This window comes from Grampus griseus (genome assembly GCF_964374135.1).
Source record: "Grampus griseus genome assembly, chromosome: 15".
Classification (NCBI taxonomy): domain Eukaryota; kingdom Metazoa; phylum Chordata; class Mammalia; order Artiodactyla; family Delphinidae; genus Grampus; species Grampus griseus.
The window spans coordinates 83,519,130-83,545,977 of record NC_139009.1 but is presented as its reverse complement, the minus strand read 5'-3'; the positions used below and the strand labels follow the sequence as shown (position 1 = coordinate 83,545,977).

The following is a 26,848-nucleotide window of genomic DNA, read 5'->3' as shown; positions in this document are numbered from 1 at the left end:
ACCAGCTTCACCCCACACAGCTGCACTTAACACTTTCCTGCACGGAGGTCGTCACCGTCTCCCTCCCTGGCATCAATTCTGTTCAGCAGATGCGCAAGGAGGGAGAAAGAAGGGGGTGGCCCAGGGAGAGGACCCCTCCTCCAACGCAGGCTGCTGGGACGACAGGGGCCCATCTGACTTCAAAGTTCTGCAATAACTACAGTAAACCACTCCATGAATTTTAAGATATTACTTCAACTGAGGAACTACAAGTCAACACAGCTTTGCTTCTTAATGTAAAGATGCTTAGAAACATATTACACTGAGAGGTATGTTTAAGTATTAAAATGGAACCTTTTTCTTTAACGTGTTCTTGTTTCCTAGGGTGGCTTGTCACTATTGTATCATTCAAGCACAACTGATCAGGAAAAAGAAACATTAAAAAATAAAGTGATACAACACTTTTTAACTGGTGTTCTGGGGCACTCACTGGCTCTTGTGTTCTTTTGGACTCAGAATGGCCAGAATTTTGCCTTGAAGTCAAACTAGAAAAAGGAACGATTTTTTTTTTTTTAAAAAGGAAAAGAACAGCAACAACAAAGCACACACAGCTTACCATTTTTTGGACTTCAGCCGGGGAGGAGGGTTTCTGGGGATGAGAAACAGTGCTCTCATGGGATGCATGTCACAGAGAGCTGGGGAGAGGAGAGGGCGTGTCAGTACGTACTCAGGTTACTCATTCTTGATCTCTAGGGGCACGCGCTCTGCCCATCGTCTGTGGCATGCTTTACGTCAGGCAGTCTGCACATCTAGTTATACAGCTGAGGGCGTACCCTGAATACCCCACTTAAACACAGCAAAATACGAGGAGGGAAAGCGCAACGAGAAGAACATACAATTTCAAACAGACATTGGAAAGTTTTCATAAATCAAAGCTAAATATTGATTCAACGTCCTAAAGGAGTTAACAGCTTACGTTGCTACACCATCTATCAGATGACAATGAGATAACTTTATTTTCCCAGGGTTGTTGTGAGGATTAAATTAGACTCGGTCGTAAAGGCCTTCACACAACACCTGGAACACAGATGCGTTAAGCCCTCCAGGAACGCTCGCTGCTGGTTGTTAGAGCGAGTGTGCCTACGGAAGAGCAAAAACGGGGGCCAGATGGGACTGTTTAATTCTGTGCAATGACTGCCTGTTCTCCGGTCACTTGCCCAACGAAGGCGTGTTAGGTGCACGTGTACACACGAGTATGTCACATCAGGTATTTCCGAGTGTTTATTCACCTTCACGAGACTCTTACAAGGCAGCTGGGAAATGGGGGCCAAAGAAAAGGAGGGTACTACTGTTCCTGCCGTGAAAGAGAACCGAGACAAAGGGCCAGGCAGTCCTTCCCCGTCTCGGTTGAGGGAGCACATGGTGATCAAGACGGACGGCCGCTTCTGCAGTGCAAACTAATCCTTAGCTGTGGGCAGTCTTTTATCATTCATTCAACAAATATTTATTGAGCAGCGACTATGTATCAGGAAGTTATACATTCTTTGTATACACTTTTTTTTAAAGGGGGACTGGCAGAAAATGCTGTTTTCCCCTTTGCTCTCTGAAACTCTACCCTGTTCCTGATTAAAAATCAATTTCATGAAGTTGTCGTTGATTTAATCCAAAGCAGAAGCAAAACTTCACACAGATAATACTGGAAAAAGTTATTCCACAGATAAAAGGCTATGCCTCTATTTGTAAAGTTAAAATGTAAGAAATACTGAAATTTCCTGTGGTAGGACCAGTTTCACGGAATATTAAGTTCAAACTGTAAAAAGAAAAATTACTGTGTATTATCTGACATCAGAATAATTTCAGGTCACACGTCTGATTACAACTTAAATAAAAGATAACATAGCCCACGGACCTCAGGGAGATCTTCAAAAGGACTAATGCATGCCAAGAATTCCTTTCACATCGAAAACTCCACTGTATTTATGATTCCTTCATCTGAACGCCCCATCAGGAACAGTTTCATCCATGCAGCCACTCTCTTTGAAGCCTTGAGACTAGGTTTAAGTTACACAGAACTGGGCTGAAAAGGAACGCAAGCTACTTACGGGGAGCGCCTTCTGCCATCTCAATGGCTGTGATGCCGCAGGACCACAGGTCACTCTGCAAACAAAGCGGGAAGTTAGGACACTGTCCTTGCTGTGAGGCCCCCAACTCACCACTACTGATCGTTCACACAAATGACGCACTTGCATTCTGTGGGGTACGAACCAAAAGGAAGTTCGCCAGGAAATTAAAAGCACAAACACATCTGGAGGAACACCTTCCAAAAGAATGAATGAAAGATGCAATAAAGATAACACTGATTGTTAATTAGAACCGCTCGTATCTATGATTGAACAAAGTTGGTTCCCCGTTACATCTTCTCCCTACCCGCCCACTGTGGGCTCTGCAGTTCATCATTTCTTCATTTCTTTCCAAGCATTTGATGATTTAGACTCCCAGCCTAGACAGATGTTTACTCTTATGTTTTATGACAATATCTCGAACTTAACTATGCTGTTAAACGTTTAAAGGCTAGAAAATACTCTTTATGAAAGGTCCTCAGAAGAATTAATAAAATCCACCCTCGCTCACTAAACGGAATCAGGCTGCCACGTCTCTCTACTCTTCCTTTAAACTTAGGGGTGTGAGATAAGTTAAGTGCATGCAGTCTTTCCCTTCCGATTCCCCAAAATATTAACTTTAAAATTTGAATTATACTCCTTTTTTTTTTAGGCTACGCCATGCGGCTTGAAGGATCTTAGTTCCCCCACCAGGGATCAAACCCGTACCCCCTGCAGTGGAAGCGTGGCGTCCTAACCACTGGACCACCAGGGAATTCCCTAAAATTTGAATTTTAGCTTTCTCCCCTACTCAAATACAAATTCCATGGGGACAGGTATGTTTGTCCGTTATTCACCTTTGTATCCCCAGAGTTGTGACTACCATGTGGTAGGCATTCAATATACACTGGATGACAGATGAGGTTTTATCAGCTAATTTCTTAAAATCCAAACAAGATTTTCTAAAAGCAGATAACAGATGTTTTTTCATCATTAGCCTTCTTTTGTTTAGACACTATCCTAATAAAGAAATTTACTTAAAGTTGCTCCGTTGAAGGGTTTTCCTGAATAACCTATAACTCTGCTATGGAGACTCAAGCACATGTGTTTTATCACAAGAATAAAGAGGCCCATGAACTGCTCCCTTGTTTTTACGGAGTTTTCTACACCCTCAGGTCCAAAGAGCAATTCACCACCTTAACCAGAAACTAATATGGGCAGCGTCGGTGGTGGGACCACCAGGTGCTGACGCTCCCTAGGGTGATGCAGACAAACGACGCCCATCTCCTCTCAGGGGATCCCGGAAGGCTTTTCTCGATACTAATGGAGCCTCTCCAGTCCACAGAAAACAAGGTAACTGACATGACAAAGACTGGAAAGTTAAAATTCAGAAATGGTAAGATACATCTAAAGGGTGGAACACTGCCTCTTCAGCAAGGCGGTGTCATGCAGAAAGCGGGGGCTGGGGGAGAGGGTGTGATAGTCTTCACTGAAAGATACTCAACCACCAACCAACCAAATACAACGTCTTGTCCTATACTGAACACTGGTCTGGACAAACCAGGTGTAGACAAGCTGGGTCTAATTATGGACTCTGCATTAAGGAATCACTTTTAATTTACTTAGGTATGATAATATTTTGGATGCGTTAGAAAGGTTTTCAAATTTTAGAGATACATAATGACATAACAAAGAGTGAAAACTTCTGAAGTCTATAATCTATTTGAAAATATTTCAGCATATAAAAACATAAATAAATATTCCTCTCCACCACAGGCTCACATTGAGTTCCAGTAGTTGGGTATTTGTAATAAATACTAAATACACTGGCGTGCTGTAAGATAGGAACTCAATTGTGAGTATCATTAACACGTACATCAACCACTCTGACTCATTTACTTAAGGCGACAGAATTTTTAAGTAGTTTTTACAAACATATTCAACCCGAGTCTGATGATCAAATATGGGTTTTACATCAGGATCAAAAAGTGCATTATTGATACAAGTCCCTAGAGGTCACTCTAATAGTTTACATATATTTGTGACCAAAGCAAAGCTGCAAAGCTCTTTAACAACACTCTAAAATTTCACACAGACGAAGCTATTGCTATATATTGCCAGTATTTTTAAAATAATAAATATCTGATTATAATATATTCTTCAAGTTAAAAAGAACGGCAAACAGGGCAGAAGCACTGAATTTACTCAGGACAAAAAAATTTCTACCGACAACGGAGTGACACACAGCCCCACCCCACCTTGAAAGCAGCATCGTACTTAGTAACAGAACAGGGGGGATGCAGGATGGACTAAAAAAAAACAGCCTCAAGATACTGTCCCAGCAGAGGTGCCCCTGCAGCAGGGGTCCATGTGGTCCTCAGTGAAGCAGCAGGAAGGGGGACTGGAGGCAGAGCCCCACCCGCAGGAAGGCAGGGCCGGCGCCTCACCCTGTAATCATAGGTGGCGTCGGGGTTCTCGTCACAGGCGATGACCTCGGGAGCCATCCAGTACGGGGTGCCTATGAAGGTGTTTCTCCTCCCCACAGTCCTGTCCAGCTGAGCACTCACACCGAAATCCACTGTGGCAGGAAGAGGAAGGAGGGGAAGGAGAACACAATTAACAAACCAGTCGACGGCAAGGTGAAGAATGTGAGCACCAGAGGCCTTCAGAGTAAACCACACAGAAACACTGCACAGACTGCAACCGCCCACCAACAGGGATAAGGGGCACCCTCTCCAGGGCCAAGCCACCAAGACGGCAGACGCTCGACCAGCCTGGGAGCTCCCTGGACGCTGGACCCGCCACCTCCCTGAGCATCCCAACAGCGACCGCCAGAGGGACTTCCGGATGAGCCAGGAGCACGGGGAAAGGGAATCAGGAGCCAGGCTAAGCAGCAAGCCCAGCTCCCAAGCCTTAAATAAGACAGAAGGAGAAACGGGGTAACGTTTCCAGCTAACTGCACTGGGGCAGGGTATTAGATCACGTGGCACGCCCATCACATACCAAGCTTCACCTCTGCGTTCTCGGTCAGCAATACATTCTGGCCCTTGATGTCCCGGTGAATCACGTGATGGATGTGGAGATGCGCCAGTCCCTGAGCAGGAAAGTCAGGTCTGGATTTAGTTCTCTGTCGCTACAAGGGACTAGCCCAGAACACACCCTTTATAATAAAGTGTGCACACAGGCCAGAAGTTTCTGGGAACATAAGATTCAACCTCAGTGCATTTCCAGCAAGACATCACCCATGACACCACACAGAGAGAGGTACCCACGATCCCAATGGGGCAGGGTTACCACCTTCTAGCTGCTCCCCAGCAGGACCATCCGCAGTGTCTCTGCTGTCATTTGCGCTATTTGTGTGCAGGGTGGTTCCTTTCCCACGCTGCACGCCTATCTTGCAATGGCCGACCCTGGGGGCAGATCTGAACTACACGCACCCAGGGGAAAAGCAAAGGGCGGGAGTGGGCTTTAAGGTCTGGCCCTTGAATCCAGCCTGGTTTTCCCACCAAAGAGCGACAAACTGCTAACTACTGATCGACCCGACCTCCACCCCACGTGCAAAACAACTCTGCCATCAAAAGAGCTTTATGTTCAAGTATCTTTCTTTCCCAAGGAAATAAATCCTACTGGGCACACAGCACTTTCTGATGACCTCGCATCTGGAACGAAGCCCAGAGAAGGCCTCTGATGAGAGGTGGTGGGAGAACAAAAATACAGTTTTCATCCAAATATGGTCAGAAAGCCCAAAAGGCATCATTCTCACAACTCATTTACTTGTCCTGACTTTAGCTAGAGAAGCCAAATCGACAGCCTGCCTCCGTAAGCTACAAGCAGCCTATTAACTCCCCAACGTCTCAATTCGAAAAGCGCAGATGAGACGTAACGACTCCTTTGATTTGTCCTGTTTAACTTCTTTGTGGGGTTTTATCGTCATCATTACCTTCTAGGCTATGAATTAAATGTAACAGCTGCCCTAGAACATTCATTTTTCTAACATGGGGGTTTCTAAAATCATTTACCAGTCTGCCTGTGAAACAGAAGAGAGCTTATGTCATGGCTCTGTGTGTTTTTCCAGCACTCAGGATGTGCAGTGTTACACCACAAAGCACCAAGTAGGGGGGAAAGCACTAAAAGCATACGGCATCTTCATGGTATCGTTAGGAAGAAACTCCCTCCTTTTAGCCCGGTGTACCTTTGAACAGCGGAAGAAGAGATGAAAAACTGCAGCTTCCCTCTTTCGTAATTCCTACTTTTATTACTTCAGTTCATTTTTTATTCTCTTAATGTTCACAAGCCCCCCCTTCTCACACTTCTCCAGAATTATCTTAGCAGCAGACGTTAAGCAGCCACGTCTTCTCAGACGAACGTGGCCTGCCTGCACTCTGGTTCCTGTCGAGCAATCCCTGTCCTAGGGCTGCGGTTACTGCCTCTGGGAGGGCCCGCTGCTGGCGTGTCTGCCAGCTCGTACAGCGCAGGAGCCCGAGCCGCGAGGATCTGCGCAGCGGACACAGTCTTCCTGAATGAAGGGCCTGGGAGGGAGGGCGTGTTCCACCGCCCCCGCCATGGTGAGCTACAGTCCCTCCACTTCGGCAGAGATGGCAAGTCCAGTACACAGTCAGCGTCTGTCCAAGAGCAAATGAATCAAGGTCCACAACTCGGAAACACGGTCCTGTAAGTCCGTCGCATTCACAGAATGAAGCAGCAGTCAAAGGCCGTCTTCGGTGCCGGTTGGGAGAGGCTGTAACTGCCCACACTCAGGATGATCTATGCTGGTTTCTATGAAAACGCGAGGCTGCCGTGTGGATGGTGACCATGGAAACGGGCCGGAAGGAACACGCGGCTTCGTGTCTCGAGGCTCTCGGTGGGTCCAGGAGAGCTTTTCTACCGCCGTCTGAGACCCGCGTGCCCACAACTCTCAACCTGCTGAGATCTTCACTCCACAGCAACTGACTCTACCGTCCACCAAGGAACGAGGACGTCTGTCACCACAGAAATCAGCCCCCGGCGTGCCTCTGGGACGCCCTGCTTTCCTTCCCCACGAGCGGCCTTCTCACCACTCTGCTCTCTCTTTCCCAACACTGACTCCCGTGACCCGTTACGAACACACGTGAGTACATGATACTGACTCTTCCAGAAGCTTCTGTTTGAGGTTAGTCCATTTAGACGTTCGTCGTAGGAAAAATTCCCATCCTAGATGAAGTGACGTGAAGGAAACTCTCGTTTCAGGTGGCCACGGGGGCGGAAAACATCTGCTGCATCTTGAAAAGATGTTCATTGAGCTACTATGTTCAGGTTGATCTGCGGCCTCAAGCAACCTGGGCTTCTTTCCAAAAATGCTGTCTTGAGTTCAATGGTGGAAAAACAGTTGCATACACTTAGTTACCGACCCACGTGTCATATTAACTGATTCCTGACACTAAAACTCATTTACTTCTCATAATAATGGTACTTCCTTCATAGGACTGGGACCGAGATTTTACATATGAAGAAAGTAAGTCTGGAAAGTTGAGTAACGTGGCAGGGGATGTGCAGAAGGTAAGCAACAGAGGCAGGACTCGAACCCAAGTCTACCTCACTTGAGGCCCATGCTCTTAGCCACTGCTCTCTCCTGCCCACAGGACTCGAACCCAAGTCTACCTCACTTGGGGCCCATGCTCTTAGCCACTGCTCTCTCCTGCCCACCCTGAGTTTTCGTTATCAAGATAATAAATACACCTGCCCACTCACTGAACTCCCTCACAGCAGTACAGGGCAGGAGGCTTAGCTTCCCATGTTAAGTCTCCTATAATAACCATAAAAGAATCTTGATATTTTTAAATGAAACTTGTTATGTGATAAGAAGACGGGGTCTCCCATCTCACCCTCTACAACTGGTTTTCCTAGGGGAACTGTCTATTGTCAAGGGCTCTGCAAACTCTCTAAATAAAAAGAAATTCAGACTATCTCTGTATTCTAGACGGCGTTTTTTAAAACCTGCAGTCCTCTATGAAACTTAAACGTAAAAAGTGGAGTAAATTTATCTATAAATAAAAAATAAAGTAACATTTTTTTTTATTAGTGACAGAAACATAAGAATTAGATTCCAGTTCAACTCCATAGTGTTTATTTTTAAAATGTGGTCGGTAGATGAAATCCAACCAAGTAACTGAAGTGTGCAATTGAGGGGCGAAGTAGAGAGAAAAACTGTGCCGGCTGACCAGAGGCAAGAGGCCCACTGGCAGCTCACATGCAGTTTTCCAATACGAGATTTTCGAACACCCTGCCTGCGCTGTCAGGACAGCTCTACTACTGAAAGGGATCGTTTAGAAGCCGCTAAAACGGTAGCCAAGAACTTGCCTTGACATAAACCAGCTTTCCAGTTGGCTGTAAATAACATTAAACATTAGAACTGCTCCTCATAAATACTGTCACAGATTCTAACAGTTAATGCTGAAGTCCACAAGATGATTTTGAAAGCCAGCATTTAGCACCATTAATATTGCTTTATAAGCTTAGACACACGATTCCCATAAACACAAGAGTGAGGGATTATTTCTCCTCCTCTCCACTCTGATTTTCTTCTTCATAACTGCAGGATGAATTCAGAGAAATACCCAAAAAAAAAAAAAAAAAAAAAAAAAAGCTATTGTAAGTCTAGTTTCTTTGGATACTTGCCAGACTCAAAACCATGATGTGGCTTAAACTATCAAAGCCAGCTGGTGATACAGAACCCTTGGCTGTCACGAAAAGAATAACCTGTACAGGTCGCAGCTAATGCGCAGAAACCCTCGGGGCCGGGCAAGTGGAAATGGAAACACAAGCCCACGCCTGGCTGCCTCAGCTGTGCCCCACTTACCCTCAGGATCTCCCTGGAGATGTAGGCTATCCAGTCCTCCTTGAGCGTGTTGCCCTTGGTGTTCTTCACGAGGTCTGTGATGGACCCGGCCCCGCAGAACTCCATAACAAGCTGGAGAGAGACAAGACATGCTGCAGCCAACACGTCCCCCCAGTGGCCAGAGCATCACAGATGTCAGCACACACCAGGTAGGCCGGGGGGCAGTCTAACCCCCCTCCTTTCCTAAAGGTCTGGGCGCACGACCATTGTGGAGGCACCGAACTCCTGAGAGCATATCCCATCACACCCCATCTATTCGGCACGGACATCCGGTCCAGGAGATCGGCGTCTGCATGTTCTACGGCGCAGCCTGTGCAGAGGCCCTGAAGCCCCCCTTCTCTCCTGAGCACAGACGCAAGTGGACTGCTTGCTCCTAATAACGCCCACTCATCAGAAATCTGATCTAAATACCCCTTAACAGGCTTTCCAACTTGCCAGTGTCTAAACTGCTCTATTTTCCACACATCGTGATTCTCGAACTATTTTATATCAACTGCGTTTAGTACAGTTTAAAAATTTCTCTTTAAAAAGAGAAATACTATTTTTAAGCAGCACATCATTTTTTAAAAGACACTATTTACAATAACTAAATGTTTCCACAATACGAACACAAGTATATTTCCAAAGTACTTAGAAAATAAATTGAGTTGAACTATTCTAAAAATTTAACTGTGTTTGGATACGGGCAATGGAAATAAAGGTAACTGTTTCCCTTTTACTATCCTAACTTTGCAAACAGTCTCTAATGGCTTTTTTAAAAATTAGAAGAGTATTCATCTATCTTCCTGCCCTATAAGCCCAGTACCTTTGGCATAACGTGATAACCACAGATCTGACACTGTCTCGGTGTCATCATCTTGAATAGAAATGTATTCAATAAGAGATATGGTTGAATATGTATAAATTCTATAAATTTCCCTGGAGTCCACTGTTCTTAATAAATTACTAAACTAAGTTTGTTTTCTTGCAATTTGTCTCTCATTCCAACATAGTAAAGAAAGATTCATTTAGTTGAGATTCCACACTAATTAATTTCCATCAAGTTTTTATCACATTGCTTTCATTTTCAAGCTAATTTCCTTGCTATTTTGTTACTTTTTTTTTTTTAATGTGCCATTTTATTCCCAAAACACAAGTTAACTCTTTTTCCTGCCATGTGAAATCAACACCAAAATAAACATTCAGGACACCTTCCACTGAGAAGGCCAGGGAAGATACCGGATGTTACCCCTTTTTCTTTGCTTTTCTCTCCCCTCCCCCCCGGAAGGTTCTTAATGCCCTTTTAAATACAAAGAGGAAACCCCCCAGAATGCTCAGGAAACGTCCGCCTACCCAGAGCTGGTCATCGTGCCCTGGGGGGCTCTTCTTAATGAAAGCCCCGTAATACGTTGCAATATTTCTGTGATGAGAATATTTCTTCAGCATATTTATCTCCAGCTTGATTTCCTCCTCTTCATCCTTAAGAAAAAATAAAAATAAAATGGGCAGCTTCTGAATGACATGCAGGATTTTACTTTCTCCACATGCAGGCAATCAGACGTTCCCAGCCCCTCCAGCAAGGGAGAGACACTTTACTCTTGTGCCAGTAATCGGGGACTTGCGGCGACGCATCCTTTGAAATGTGATTACAAGCTCTGCAAGAAGAAATACAAGCACAAAAGGTAAAGATGAAACAGGAAGCAGCAGGGGCAGAGGGCACGCGTGGCCTGGCTCTTCCACGGGCCACGTAACCCCAGGCAATTCACTCCACTTCTCTGGGCCTCAACTGGCTCATCTGTAAAAATGGGAGGAAAAAGAAAACTGGCTGATACTACTTCAAATGACTAGCAAGGGCTGCTTCTTTTCTAGAGAACATTTGTGAGTATAAATCGTCCGACGCACTTAAGGTTCAGCTCTGAGAGCATCACACAGCACCATCACCCTGGGTCGGGGGCAGGGGCCAAGCTCAGGGACCCTGTGGTCCTGGATGGACAGCGCCCCCAAGAGACTCGGGCCAGTCCAGGAGCCCAGAAACATAAACACCACTCAGTGGCGGCAGGTTGTCCCTAGACTGGGCTCATCCCCCCGCCTCTTGCTTTACTAAAATAAGACAAGCAGAGGAAGAAATGAAGAGTCTGTATGAGAAGATTAGAGGGAGAATGAAGGGGACAGGTGGTGACAAAGGTCCGGAAAATAAAAATAAGTTGCTCTTGTGAATGTTGAGGTCTCCGCCTTCTCCCACACCAACCCCTCCCCACCCCGCCCTGGGGAAAACCGCATCATCGGGGGCATCCTGTGCCCTGCTGCACACACGGACACGGGGAGAGGGTAACGCCAAACCACCTGCAAAGAGTCATCCGAAGAAAGGTTTACAGGTAGCACGAGAATGAGAGGAAAGCAGAATTAAAGTGAGAAAAAAGAGAGAATGTGCAGGAATAGGGAAAATCTGCCTTGGTTAGAAAAGGGGTGTTTGAGGGAAGATAAAGAAGATCTTTGAGCAAAGCCTCATAACCAGATCTCTAGAATTCCCTTTATTTCATGTATTTTCAACAGGAAATGATGAGTGGTTCCCTAAAACCTCCTGACTTTTCTACACTGACACACTCCTTCCACTTTAGCTGATATCCTTCCCTCTCCAGGGAAGACTCAGGGATTCTGAGCCACACAGGTACGTGTATATGCACATGTGTGCGCGCACACACGCACACACACAAAACCTACCGTTGCAGCCTAGCATCTCCAAGAACCTTTCTTAAGGCCTCACAGACCTAAAGTAAGTTTGGTTTGCAAACACTGCTCTTAGGGCAACATCATTAATTAGATATTAACAGTGAGACCAAATGAAAAAAGAAAATGTCTTTTTAAAAACAACTTTCAGTTCGTCATTACTGCTTAATAAACCCAATACCCACGAAAACACGTAATCATCCAACACCGGTGATTCTCATGGCGATGGCTTCCAGCTCGGTCCAGATACGTAAGTATGAGACTACTGCAGCATACAGATGACAGGCGTGATTGTCATGGGACTTTGGCAGACGATGACAGAAATATGAAGCAGAGTCACGTGGCCAAGCACAGTCTAGACACTAGTCTGTGTAATAATTCTCATTCAAAACCGATATATATGTAAATCACACCAAATGCATATGAATTTCAATGGCCATGGTTAAAGCCGCACTGAACAATAAGAGGCTGAACAACTAGGATAATTAAGTAGCTTAATTCTAAACAAAACCAGGGCTTAGCCTGGCTAGTATTACACAATCACACCCCTCTATCTGGGGCCTTTACAGTGTAGAAACTTTATACTATAAAACGTAAAGGGCAACAGGTTTTGTTCATACTGGGCACAAGAAAGCACGCCCCAAGCAGAATTAGGAAGCCCCACCCATCCACAGCTGTATCTTACGTCACATTCGCGCCCATGCTGTGGGAGGACCACCACCTGCCGGCACAGGGGCCCCGCTCTCTCTGGATCGCAGCTCACGACTCGCCGCCCACAGTCTCTGGCTTCCTGGGCAGCCAGGACACCCCAACGAGGCCTGTTGAGACTGACACATTCCTAACAAAAATGAGCGCGAGTCTGGCCACAGCCTCGCTCCTGCTGGAAAGGAGGTGGTGTTACTCCAGGATTAGAAAGTCAACTAAAGGTATGATTTTTTTCCTCTTATCCAAAACCAGTAAAGCTGTAAGGATCTGGGGTACAAAGACTAAACAAAAACAAAAGGAACAATGCTGAACTAGAATAGGGAAAAATCAACACACTACTGATTTTCATTTTCTGTGCTAAGAGCGCAGCCACTCACTTCATGCAGTAATGTGTGCCTTCCCGGACGGAAGGCGGGACTTCATTGCTCCATCCCTAACCCTTCCTAGGGGCCGCCACCCGCCCCCCACGCTGCCTAAGTCACCCCAGGGTCTTTAGTCCCTGTGATGCTCTGCCAGTAGGCTTCACTTCTGGACAGAAAGCAAACGCTACCTACAGTTCTCCCACAAGCAGCTTCCTGCGCAATAATTAAGGGTCTTGACATACTGTGAGTGGTTTTGACATGTTTTCTTTTAGTGACAAAAACCAGTGTCTTCCAGGATCTCACGCGTTCACCGCTCTGTGTAAGAACAACCAAGACCCTCCATCGGCACCTGAGGTTTCTGGAGCCACTGAGTTAAAATCCTCCCACATCTTACACGTTTAAAGATCCCCGTAGGCTTAAATGCGGTACTGCTCACCGGTGTGAAAAGCACTTAACATGCACACGGGCAATACTGTTGGAGGACCATCACGGCACAACACATCTCCCTGAACCTAAGATGCTGCCAGACAGACACCCAATCACTTTTCATAACGAAACTATGATTCACCATCAACCATGAGACGCAGGCTGTAACATCTTCGAAACTGGGCTGCAAGTTACAAACAATGAAATATGACATAAGAACAGCTTAAACACAGTTTGGTAACAGCTTTTCTAATATGACTGAAACATCCAAATATTTTCCGAAAATACATTAATCAGATCGATGTCTCTTGCCAGAATACTTCCGGGGTCTTAACAGTCAAATCCTGGAAGCAGATGAAACTGAACTACAAATACTGAGAGGAAAACATACTGTCCTCTCAAATCATCATTTCAGGATAAGGATTATATATACTTTGAAACATTCCTTCTCTGGCTTCTCTGATTTTCAAATAGATGGCTATTGCACAGTTTATAAAGTAAAAAGGCACTCAGCACCACTAACTGTCATTCACTGTCTAATTATGAGTGCCCACCTTGGAGGAAAAGCATCAGAAATGCAGAATCTACCAACAGTTTGGAGCCAACTGCAGCTGGAATCCTAATCACGACTAATGCTTATAATATAGTGTCTTACACGGTGTCTTTAGGGTAATAACGAACCAACTTCTGAGTTCGAATCTCCCTTCAGTCATTAGGTGAAAACAAGTTTGCTGTTCTCATTCCAGTATTTAAACGCATGCGCACCACCACCAAAAACAAACACCTCATTTTGCCAGAAAAGATACAGCGGAAAACAGACTTAGAACAGACTAACTGCATTTTAAAAGCGATGACAAATCCCACATTTGCAAAGAAAGTGGATGTAGCAAAGCTCCATGAGGAAGTGATATATCCAAGTGTCCCGGCCAAGTCCAAACGCCTCTGCCCTTCATCCTCCCCTTTAGGAGGCCACAGTCACGTACACATGGAAAAAAAAAAATTAAGGGTCACTTGAGAGAGGAGAGGGGACATTTGGGGAGGTCTCCTCCAGGGATGAGGCAGCTGCCAGCCCCCGGTGATCTAAGGCAGCTGATGCCAATTAGCATTCTGGACTCTCCCCAGTGGGAGCAAACTCAGCAGAAAAGGTCTTTGTCTCAGGCTAAGACTAGGGAGGAGTTTTCCTTTGCCTTCCTTGGCTGCTAGAGGACAGGGTGGCGGGGGGGGGGGGGGGGGGGGGGGGGAGTGTACATCTGAATCGTGGTCATCTTCAAAAGCAGCTGTGGGTTTGGGAGTCATAGGAAAAGTCCTGTCCACTCCACAGTCTGAGCACAGAGCAGTGCATAGGACTAGTAGGGTTTCTTAATAACTCCTTAAAATGTTGTTTAAACTCTCTTGTTACCAAAATTCTGTCTCCTTCCACTGCCAGCAGGCAGACCTCCAATGAGCCCGACTGGGAGGACCCAGGAGGTCTGGGGCGTGCTCCCCCCAGCAGCCCCTCCTTACAGAATTAAGCCTACTCATTAAGAGCTGAACAAAAACAGGAAGGGCCATTCATTACTCACTCTATCTTTACTAGATGGAGAGAATACTAATAAAATGAAATACACGAGCATCTGGCAGATTTCACCACCAAAAGGTATATACTTAGAATGAAAACAGCCATTGAATATCCATTTTAGAAAAAAGTTTACAAGCTTGTTTTAGTTAACGACTACCAAACCCTTCTTTACGGGACTGTGAACTGGCAGAGAAATGAGGGCAGATCACCTTTGACTTGGCAAACCCCAGCGACATCTGAGAGTGTTATTCAGTATCACACCAAGCTGAATTAACCAAAATTAATTTTTATGACTCAGACATATGAAAAGTTCTGCAACTTAACTTCACTGATCATTCAACCAGACAGAGGCGAACATGACTCTGCAGGGAAGCTTCTAGAGCAAAATGAAGGTCCAGGATCTGGTCGAAGGAAGGAATGGAACGTTCTTTAAAATTAATCCGCGTCCATCTCAGAAGACCCATCAGCTCCAGAACAAAAACCCCAACAGAACAATGACAAAATTAACATAGCTGCACTCGTGACATCTTACTCAACAAGGAATACTGCCCTGAACACATTTCAGACAAAAAGACATGCTCCCTAGTTTTGCTACTGAGCCAATGGACTTCTGAGACCCCAAAGTCTAACCCTAACGGCCCTGAAGCGCTTAACCTGCTCTTTCTGTCGACAGACACCACCACGTAGGACTTTACTTGACTCAGCAAAGTGTTCTACGAAATCTGCTATATTTCAGCGAGGCTGTGTCACTCGACTGGGCTCTAAGAGCAGCGTGGTAAAGAAGAGAACTACAGAGCAGCACCATCACCGGGATGGGCATGGCGGGGTGGTAACTTCAGACTGTGACGAGACGGTGCAGGACGGCAAGGACAACCCATTTTCCTCAACATCACTCACTCACGAAAAACCTGGGGAGACTGGTGCTTGCAAGGAGGCCAAGACACACCTCTGGGATGACCCCTTAACAACAACCACAGCACGGCGAATGAACACGGTGAGCTAACTCAAATCACAAAGTCAGGTAAGACCCATCGCTGTTTTCTCTAGGATCTAAACGAAACTATGAGAACTTTCCAAAGTGTCAAGCCCCAATTTACAGGACACAATTCCCCAGGGTACAAGTTGCTTCGAGAGTCTAACTTGAAATAAGTCACATCAATACTTGATTTTAGAACCCATCCATTTTCCTCCTCCATTGGGGACCCTTTAGTATGGCCCCTAAAGTAAGAGCTGAAACCTAGGTCCCGACAGAGATGGAAAGCAGATCTCCTGGGTAAGGCCCAGAGTGACCAAAATCAAATCCTCCACCAAAACACTTGATTGTCACCCCAAAATATGCTCTTTGACATGGGATTATTTTAAGCTAAAGGGACTTGAAAAGCAGCAGGGACAAAAAAGGTGCTCCGACCTCCCCTTTTCTCCCTGAAAGCAAGCGATAAAACTCCCATATGAAAGGCATCCTTCCTATACCAACTGGAAAAAACATTCTTATCACCAGAGCCAGGGGACTGAGGCCAAAAGAATTCTGTACAAGCAAGCCTCTCATCTTCTGTTAGCTGTCCCATATGGTTTAGTTACTGGTCCACAATGGCATCTCTCTGTTCAACCTGGTACACAGACAGAGTCTTCTTTGAGTCTTCATTTTCCTTGTGAAGGTTCCCATGTATATACGAGATAGACAAGTTAGCAAACCTGTTTGTTTTCGTCTTGTTAATCTTTTATTACATGATCAAGAACCTAGAAGGGTAGAAGGAAAGGGTTTTTTTCCTCCCCTACATAACGAAACTTGTAATTATATTATGAGACCAGAAAGAGATCAGTAATCCAAAATGCTCAGAAGATGACAAAATAATATATTCTTAACATCAGCATTTTGCCATTGGCAACACCAGTGTACAAGTATATTTAGATAACTCCACACGTTTCAATGTGTAAGAAAGAAAAAAGAAGAACTGTGCCCAAAGATTACCTCTGGATTACAGAGGTTTTCTTCTTTAACTTGCCCAATTCTCAACAATACTATTTTCCTACGTGGGGGAAAGTTAAGAGTAAAGGCGTTAACTCCATAAGCACCCAAATGAGTTTCCTTCTGGCCGTTCACATGTCCAGCTCCCCCGCCCTCCCTGGACAGGGGGCCCTCACGCCCCCCTTGCTGGTCCCGCGTCACCACCAAGCTCCCTGCTCCAGCCGCTCACTCCAGCGCTCAGCTGTACGGGGAAGGCGAGGGGAGTTTGAAGAACGGGAACCTTGCTGGTTAACCTGCCTCCCGCTGGGTCAGCATCACCCAGAGCTCGGACCTCCACGGTCACGTCTTCCTGTTGGCTCCAATGGTACCAATCCAGGCCCATGACTTCCTGAGATCAGAAATTTCCAAGCTCAAGTTGTTTCCGGAGCAGAGGAGAGGTACCTGGAGCCCGGGATCAGCCATCGCGCCAGCTTCACCTTCCTGACCTGCCAGAGGGCCCCGGACACAGTCTTGCCTCTGTGCCCACGCCCTTCCCTAAGCCAGGGGCGAACTCCACCAAGAGCACTGCGCACACGTTAAAACCTGAAAGCCAGGCCCTAGTAAGCGGTGGCAAGAAGGGGCACAGCTCTGGAGGAGCTATGAATGTGGACAACATCACACGTCTGTGCGTTTCTGACTGGCCCCATCGTGCACTCACACGCACAGAGCCCCTGCTTACACAACTGACACGGCAAGTCAGTTGAAGGCTGGCTCTGAAAATAGTCTGCAAGTGAAAAGGACAAAGGCCAAACTTCTGTTCCTGGCTAAAAGGAGGGTCAAGGGCCAGATGTACTCCCACTTGAACAACTACAATAGATAAAACGAATGAACGAGTTTTAGGACCCTGGACACCAGGGATTGAAGGACAGTGAGCTCTGAGAGGCGGGAACACGAGGAAAGACCTACAAATGCCGAGCTGCTGCCCTGGGAGATTCCAAGCTGCAGCAAAGCGAGAGGAAACCCCACCGAAGCCCAGAGGATGCTGAGCTGAGGACACAGAGCTGAGGGCAGCTGGAGCGTGCAGGACAGGGGTCAGGGAGGAGAGATGCAGAGACGGGGCAGGAGATCCGAGCAAAGCACCCAACACATCCTCCCGAGGTCAGGTGAGGACCCCCAGAGGACCGGGGAACAGCGCCTGCTGCCACTGTCCAGACTGGAAAATCTCATCATTCACAGGAACTTGGGCACAGCATTCAGGAGGCTCCTGCCTCAGCAGTGCGGTAAAACTAGCTCTAGACTAAATGCTGATCTGACCCCAAGGAACGGACCTTAAAAGGCTCAGACGGATTCCAAGTAACTAACTGCATCCCAGGCGAAAGCTCAAGAATATTACAAGAATATAAAATGTCCAAATACCCAACAAGGTACAAATCACATGGCTGGCATCCAATTAAAAATTACCAGTGTGCAAAGAAGTGGGAACCAATGCCCATGGGGCGGGGTGGAAGGGGGTCAACTGAAATGAACCCAGGTCATGGAATCAGCAGACAAAAACACCACACCACCTACAACCTACAGCCTTGCAGATAATACCCACTAAGCCTGTTGGGGCGTCTGCCGGTGAAGGAATCCGAGACTCAATTTGTTTGATATAGCTCATTAAACTAGAACCCAGGGTGTTCAGAACACAACAACTTGGATTTACAGATGTTTTGATTCCGCTACCAGGGTGGAAGGCTAAAGACCCTCACCTCCCAACAACAGAGAGCCCATCTGGTCCCACCTTCCCACCACTAAAGGAGTATCATCATAATTTTGAAGAATTTAAGTCACACACAGGAAATCAACTGAAGAAAATTAATGTGCAAAATATGCTTTTGATAAGATCACTAAAATAACTTTTGTTTGATCTCAATTGCTATAAGCAAGCTATTCAGTTTATGCCTGAATCACAAGTATAGAAATTGCCAAAATCAAGCAAGTAACAGACCACACTCTCTGCCGGGGCAGTGACGTGTTCTCTGCCACGGTCGGGATGGGTAGTGACTGCTGGTGGACGGTGTCCAACGGCCAGTATTTACAAAGCTCAGTGATATTCTAGTTCTGACCTCGAGCATCACAGTGGCCAAGCAAAGATTTTGGGGCATGTTTCATGGTTTTACCTTGACCTTTCCCTCACCCTTCCTGTCTCCCTCACCTCCCACCCTCACGAGCTACCCTAATTCCTGCTTATATGATCTGTGTCATGATATACCACAGCAGGTGAGAGCAAGAGGAAAAAGCAGCAAGGACAGTCTAGAGAACAGTAATCAGATCTTCCTTCGGTCAGCTATCTTGCAAGCATCACGGAGTTAAGCCAAAGTAGGAAGTAAGTACCTCCAACCTGGCTCCTGGTGCTTCCTGGATAACAGAAATCTGCAATCGTGTGCCAATCGTGGCAACAAGGAAATAAGCCTTGGTGTAAAGGTGTGTTCTGTTACTTTCAAATAATTCTCTTCACTGTGGTAATCTGCGTATCTGGAAAGGGATTCCCTCTTTGCTCTGAAATGGCAGCTTCCACTCAAATACCATGGACTGGCCTGACACAACTTTACACCTGGAGAAGTGTCTGGGGGATCTTCATGGAAACCACGTGTGAAGAGCCCTTCCCTCAGCTCTGAGGATTCAAAGATGCTTCCACAGAGTGACTCAAGAAGACAAGGACCGAGTTCCACAGGTCTTTGGGGCAAACAGAAAACAGAAGCAAGATATTCTAACTCCTGACAGACACCCCCTTTCCAAAAGCTTTTAGGCAACGAAATGCAGGTAAGTGCATCACGGGCAACATTACACGGCATCCGCGCTCATCCAGGAGGACTTGCGCGGATGTGGACCGCCCCAGTGCTTCTCAAAACTCCTTACTTGGGCCTCCTGGTGGCGCAGTGGTTAAGAATCCGCCTGCCAGTGCAGGGGACACAGGTTCGAGCCCTGGTCTGGGAAGACCTCACATGCCGCGGAGCAACTAAGCCCGTGAGCCACAACTACTGAGCCCACGTGCCACAACTACTGAAACCCGTGCACCTAGAGCCCGTGCTCCGCAACAAGAGAAGCCACCGCAGTGAGAAGCCCGCGCACTACAACGAAGAGCAGACCCTGCTCAGCGCAACTAGAGAAAGCCCGCGCGCAGCAACGAAGACCCAACGCAGCCAAAAAAAAAATATATGTGTGTGTGTGTGTGTGTGTGTGTGTGTGTGTGTGTGTGTGTGTGTGTGTGTGTGTGTATATATATATATATATATTTTAAAGTTTACTTGGCTGCCCCCCACCCCTTTAAAAACAAAACACCTCCTTGGTTGTGAGTGATGGTGCCTCACGACCGCGGGTGGAGAAAAGCTACAGGACCGCCTCAGTGGCTGAACCCCGTCTCCTTATTTCCCAATTCCAACTAGGAAAACAATCCAGAACGCCTCTCCCTTCTACTTTCCCCTACTTTTTTTTTTGCGGTACGCGGGCCTCCCACTGTCGTGGCCTCTCCCGTTGCGGAGCACAGGCTCCGGACGCGCAGGCTCAGCGGCCATGGCTCACGGGCCTAGCCGCTCCGCGGCATGTGGGATCTTCCCGGACCGGGGCACGAACCCGTGTGCCCTGCATCGGCAGGCGGACTCTCAACCACTGCGCCACCAGGGAAGCCCTATTTTCTCCTACTTTTTAGAAACATACCAAATCACGTGAAGAGAGAAAACGGGAGGAATACAGAACCCTAACCCTGAGCCCCAGACATGCACCTGAGCAGCCGACGGGGGGTCTGACCCTGTAGGATCCACCCCCTCCCCTAGACTAGACGGGGGACTGACCTCGAGTCTTAATAAAACCCAAAGGGAAGCTCTGCTGTGAGCCAGACCAATCCATTCAGGTACAGCCCACGGTACAGTTGGTCCTTCTTGGGAAAAGTCTTGATGGATGCTTTATACTCCGTCAGAAATTTATACAATGTGTCCCCGAGCCTCCCAGCTGGAGACACCCTTCCCCCCAGAACAGCCACCTCCCCCCCAGCTCTGCACCACAGTCACACCAGCTGCACGGCTCAAGCTGCAGAAGGACCTAGAAAGCCAACGAAAACATCCAGTAGCATAAAAACCATGCATCTGGGGACAGACAGATCGTCATCTGTCTCAGCACTCAGCCCCACAAAACCCCGCTTAAAATCTACCTCCTGGGCTTCCCTGGTGGCGCAGTGCTTGGGTGTGCTCACCCATCCAGCACAGAGGGAGAGGTCCCTGTTACGGCATCATATATAAGCCTGCTGCAATAAGGTTTGCTGGTGCAAAGAGGTCCCTGTTGCGGCATCATATATAAGCCTGCTGCAATAAGGTTTGCTGGTGCAAAGGCTCTCTCACTGAGGACCCTAGTCCTGGAAGGCTTCTCCTCCCGCGAGCTGCCAGCTCAGTCTTCTGAACAAGGCTCAGGTCCCAGGGATGGGTCACAACGCTGACGACGGTGCCTGGCACCTCGCTCCCCACCCGGCCCACCCTCCCTGCTCTCACAGCAGCGAGAGGCCCGCGTACCGCAAAAAAAAAAAAAAAAATCTACCTCCTCTGTGAGGACGTAAGCTCCAGGAAGGCAGGGCCTCCACCCTGCTCACGTCCATGCCCCTGACAGGCCCTGTCAGACTAAAGGTGTGCACTGTGGACAGCTGGATGCTGCTGACACAGGTGCTCTTTAAAGTAAGAAATAAAAAGTTGAAAAGAGTAAATCTCTGAGCCTCAGTTTCCCTGCATGCAAGAGGAGGAAACTCTACTCCATTCTTGGCTGCGGAGTCACACCCCAGGGTGGAGGAATAGGAAAGTCAGGTAACATGCAAAGACCCCCATGGCGCCCAGCACACGGCAGGTACTCAAACGTGAGGTTCGGAAAACGAACTACAATGATCTTTTGCTCTCTAAACTGATGTAATACAACTCCGAACACGAAGCGTGCCTGCGGCAGCCTGTCAAGGGCAACCCCGGTGAACTCAGACCAGCAAACTCGGCGTCACCCGCCCTCGGGCAGCAGGTACGTGGACACTTGCCAGGCTTATCGACTCCCTGCTGTGACGGCTGAGAGGCCAAGCGAGGGTGCCGGCCCCGACAAGAGCAACAGCCGGATCCTGAAACGGTCGTCCCACTGTAAGCTGACTGCACGGTCTGCTCAGGTCTCCTGCTGGAGAACAGTTAGCGACGTGCGTCTTCAACGACGTGTCACCTGCTCATACAAGGACGCACCGATAAACTACAGGGGCTCCTCCTGGGAAAATGTGGAGAGATGCCAAAACTCCAGATACCAAAAAGAAGGGAGGAGAGAGAGAACCAATTATCTTCATTATGTGATTCATTTAGAAAGAAGATGACTCAGTGCCGAGACTGGTATTAATCAACTGTATTCTGAAGCTTTTAAGGAGCGTCACAGCTACGAGGGGGACAAACTCGCCCTGCTACAGCTTCATTCCCAGTATTTTCATTCTGAGACACGCTGTGATCACAATAAATGGCACTGCTGATGGTGAGTACTATTTGTATTTTATCAGAAAATAATTTTTCTTTTGACTGTGACTTTAAAAGATATACAGAGTTACTGTTTAAAACGTGAATTTTATCGCATACAGGAATAAAAATTGTTTTCCAGAAAACAAATTTTTAATTTTAAGAGTGGAAGACAATAATACAGGATTAAGGCTCTCCGATATAAAGAGGCAAACAAAAAGTTTCCACAAATTTTGAAGATGCAACTTCAATATCGTATCTTAACCTCACTTCTTTTACCTCAGATAGTCCCCTATCCCCTCAACCAGCAGTTATTTAAAGCAAAGGGAAGGTGTAGATCCCTTTGTTTTTACATCACAGGAAAGATAAGCGATCAGCAAACTTTTTGTTATTAATCACTTTATATAGAACTTCAGGGCAGGGTACTACATACACAGTTCACAAAACTGTAATAAGTCATGCTGGTCTAAAAATAGCTCCGTGAGATCACGTTACCTAATCCATTTTCCCCCTTTTACACGCGCACGCGCGCACACACACACACACACGCACACGCACACGCACACGCACACTGCGGAGAGTAAGCTGCAGGCTGGAACTGCTGGAGAGGGACCGGAAAAGCCGGCCTGGGACATCACAGACGCAACGGTCACCCAGACGCTCCCTAAAGAGCACCCAGCACGCCCCCCACCGACCCCCGGACCACCAAGCACCGCCCTATGTGCTGAGTGTCTGTGAAGCAACACACACGGTGAGAGTCCGCGCGGCCCTGGGGTCAGGCTGGCCACCTCGGAGTGGGTGTGTTAAAACGAACTCTCAGAGAGGCCAAGAGTCGGGCCACAGAGACCCTGTTCTGCCCTCAAGGCGATGGGGCTGGAGAAGGGAAGGGAAGGGAAGGGGAGGGGAGGGGAGGAAACCAGGGCCGTCACCACCAACACAACGTACAAAGTCACTACCTCAATGGCGTCTCCACCGAAATGCAAACCAGTTAGTTCCGTCTTCAAATACATTTCTCCAGTGGAAACCCGGAAAGGTCACTCACCAACCCAAACTCCCACGCACGAAGAAGGGTGTCATCCTGGTGGAACCAGCCCCTGCCATCCACCTGCAACCAGCAGCACAAACCACCAAGTTCACCATCTGCCGGGGCTCCACACACAAAGGCCGAGAGTTTGAGATGTCACATTTCTCGACGGGCTTTTAGCAAGAACCATGTCCCTGTGTAGGCTCCTCCACGGAACACGTGCATTCAGTCAGCGGGCTGAAGGCCTCTTCTGCACAGATGGCAGCCAGGGGCAGGATGCAGAGATGGAGAGACACACCAGGAAAGGGCATCAGGCTGCCCCCGGGGGAGGGGAGCCCTGCCAAGGTGCAGGCGGGCAGACCTTCCAGAGAGAGTTGAGGGGCTGGAAGAGCCAGCACAGGAGGGACCCAGACCAGAGGGATCGCAGAACACAGGATGAAGCAAGGACGCTCACAGGACGCAAAAGCACGTCCACAGCACCAGAGCCTGGACTGAGCGAGCAATGAAACTAAACACATCTGTAGGAGAAATCAGAAAACACCCTCTTTTCCTGCCAGGCTCAGGATAAGCTGGCGACCTCGCGTCTGTGCATGGATGTTTACACGCGTGTGTACTCACTAGCTGTCTGTCTGTGGAATACTGAACCTTGGGCTAAAACAGGCACACAGAGCGCTGTAGCCTCTGTCTGCAGAATTCATTAGATTGATCGGTTTATCTAACTAAGCACAGATGCAGGAGGGGGTAAGACTGAGTTTAAAATTGAAGGTTCTCTACGGCTTTTAAAAGGAAGAAAGAAATGCCTCTGGAGTTAAGAGTCCAGAGTAAATAAAGGGTTAATTTGAAGCTCGCTGTTCAGAGCTAAGAGCCCCTCAGTGGCTAATTTTAACTGAAGACAAGGACATCCTTAACTATTTGGGGAGGGGGGGAGTCATAAAATCTCAGAGATATAATAAGTAACAAATTCTAGAGACCCATGTGTTTTTAAATAGCATGTTGAACTTTTTCAAATATTATAAAAACCAGTGTCAATTCAGGGAAAAGGCTTCCGCACAAGTGATTAAACTTTAATTACGTAAATAAATTATAGTATGTAGTAATTCATAATATATAATATAAATATAATTAAGTTAATATATACACATTAAAGAGATATATAAAGGAAAAAACCCAGTGGTACCATGGAATCTCCCCTAAACATTCCATCTAAAAATGTACACAAGGGCTTCCCTGGTGGCGCAGTGGTTGAGAGTCTGCCTGCCGATGCAAGGGACGCGGGTTCGTGCCCCGGTCTGGGAAGATCCCACATGCCGCGGAGCAGTTGGGCCCGTGAGCCATGGCTGCTGAGCCTGCGCATCTGGAACCTGTGCTCCGCAACGGGAGAGGCCACGGCAGTGAGAGGCCCGCGTACCGCAAAAAAAAAAAAAAAAAAACTAAAAATGTACACAAGCTGCTACGAAATGCGTCTCAGACACAGCAAACCTTCTGAGATTTGAATCAAAGTAAATTCGCTCTGATTGTTTGTCCACAGTCTTCCCCACTGTTTCAACTACCTGCTCTACCAAAATGACCATTTCTTAAACTTCGAATGAAGAAAGTTAGCATGTCTCCATCAGCGCTGCACTAAATGATTTAGAGGCAAAAACTCAGTAAGACAATGGTACTTTGAATTCACTGAAATCTTCAAGTCTGCACCGAAAACCATTCTTGGGCTCTTGAGTCACTCGTGCCTTCTCCATCGAGTAAGTACCCATTGGCATCACTCCACTGTACACCAAATAACTTTCATGGAGTTGCAGGAGAAGGTAAGTACGTTGTCAGACCAGCTGCGCCTGGTGTGCCTGCTGCCAAAGCACACTTGGAGACCCCACGGCTGGGCCCGTCCCTCAGGAGTGACGTCACAGCCCCACTTAGAGACAGCCTGGCAGCCGCATCTCCCTCCCACACAAAGGAAGCAACAGATGCTGGAGATGATACGGAAACAAGCATTGGGACTGAACCCCCTCAACTATTCAACGGAGGGAAGGTGTAAGTCTAGTGTCAACAGAAATACTCAGAATCTACCAAAGAGGTTTCGAACAGTCAGGCTTTTTTAAGTCATAGGCTGCTTCCTTTCCCTAACTTCGCTTTTCCTTGTATTCAGATAAGTTAAAAGAATAAAGACAATGGCAAACACCTTGTCATTTAAGGAGCATCTGTCAAGGAAAAGTATATTAAGTAACCAGTATGTACAGTGGCAATGAGTGCCCACTTTTCAAGATCTTAGTAAAAACTACAAAGTGCTTCTCATCACATGGTGTTACGAAATCACTCAAACTGGCCTATTCTGAAGGAGTTCACAGTCTAAAGGACACACCGCCCAAACCCAGGACACGCACAGAAGTAACCACTACGTGAATATAGAGAGTAAACGCGCACATCAACAAGCTTACAGGAAGCAGTTTACTGTGAGGCGGCGACTAAAACAGAGTTATATGAAGTGGATGTTTGAGACGAGACAAGGCTAAGGAATTCACCTTCTAAATTATTTAGGAGAAATCCTCCTAGGATAGGCACAAACTTATTTTTAAACTAAATGCAGCCACACAGATAAACACACATGTTCAACTGGAAACTGAGTGATCGGCAGCACTAAGAAACAGCTCCAATCCCAGAAAAGACTGGAAACACGCCAGAAGGTCAGCCGCACTCACCCTGGTGGAGGCGGGCGCGCGGGGCGAGGGAAAACATGTTTCCATCTTCCTATTTTCTAGATGCGTATGTTACTTTTAATGTTAGAGAAAAGGCTATTTCACCATTTAAAGAACAATTTTACATGTATATGTACATATCTCTCTATATATGAAACTAGAAAAATACTAATATGAACATGTTAACAGTAAACAAACCAAGGGGACAGAATTATGAAATGCTTTTTCTCATCTTTCTTTTTCTCTGGATTTTCTCCCTAGAATATCTACATTTCATAAATAAAAACAAAAACAGTAACCTAGAAGTCATTTAAACTTTTGGTTCCAACTGCTTTGTAGAGCCAGAATTTATAGACCATAAACTCACCACTGTTAAGTGTACTAAACTTTCCCTGGGGGAAGGAGAGGATGAACAGAACTAAGCAGCAACATTCAAAGGCCCAGAAGACCTTAAACATCTAAGCTCCCATGACCAGAGCAGTTAAGAAAACATTCTCCGCCTGTGATGACCTCAGCCTTACTGAAGCAGCCTCGGCTGTGAACTCTGCTGTATCAGAGCCGGGGTAGGGTCACAGGCATGGGCACTGTGGGGGAAGAGGAAGAGGCAGAGTCCTTGTACTTGCACAGTGCCAGCCAGCCCTCTCCACGAGCTCCAGGCCACCGCCCCACACACAGCGCACCCACACCATCCAGCACTCGGGTCCAGTTATCTCCAGCCCAACCAGCAAAGAAAGGAGCAGTGCGCATCTGCTCTCCATCCTCCCCTAGGGGAAAACACTAACGCAGAGGCAAATAACTAGGACTGGTGGCTACTGGTAAGGCGTGGGGCTTCTCTTGAAGAAATAGCCACTCACTCTGTTAGACTTCACCATGAAGAAGCATCTTTGATGTTCCCCCTTCTGCCCCTTCTGTCTGTGAACTAAGCGAAGACGGCAGTTACCCTAAACCTCCCCGCCACCACACACCCCACGTGAACCACGGTATC

General features: G+C 47.1%; 1 protein-coding gene across 13 annotated transcripts in view; it reads right to left on the bottom strand.

Annotated features, from left to right (window-relative positions):
* MAP4K4 (mitogen-activated protein kinase kinase kinase kinase 4) overlaps nucleotides 1-26,848 on the bottom strand; it is a 173,407-nt gene that overhangs the window by 51,555 nt on the left and 95,004 nt on the right. For all 13 annotated transcript variants that reach the window (XM_082672480.1, XM_082672481.1, XM_082672470.1 and 10 more), the window contains 6 exons: nucleotides 10,285-10,410; nucleotides 8,914-9,024; nucleotides 5,082-5,172; nucleotides 4,526-4,656; nucleotides 2,082-2,136; nucleotides 596-674 (listed from right to left, as the gene is read on the bottom strand). In XM_082672480.1, coding sequence (XP_082528606.1) covers nucleotides 596-674; nucleotides 2,082-2,136; nucleotides 4,526-4,656; nucleotides 5,082-5,172; nucleotides 8,914-9,024; nucleotides 10,285-10,410 — 593 coding nt within the window. The remainder of the gene's footprint in view (nucleotides 1-595; nucleotides 675-2,081; nucleotides 2,137-4,525; nucleotides 4,657-5,081; nucleotides 5,173-8,913; nucleotides 9,025-10,284; nucleotides 10,411-26,848) is intronic.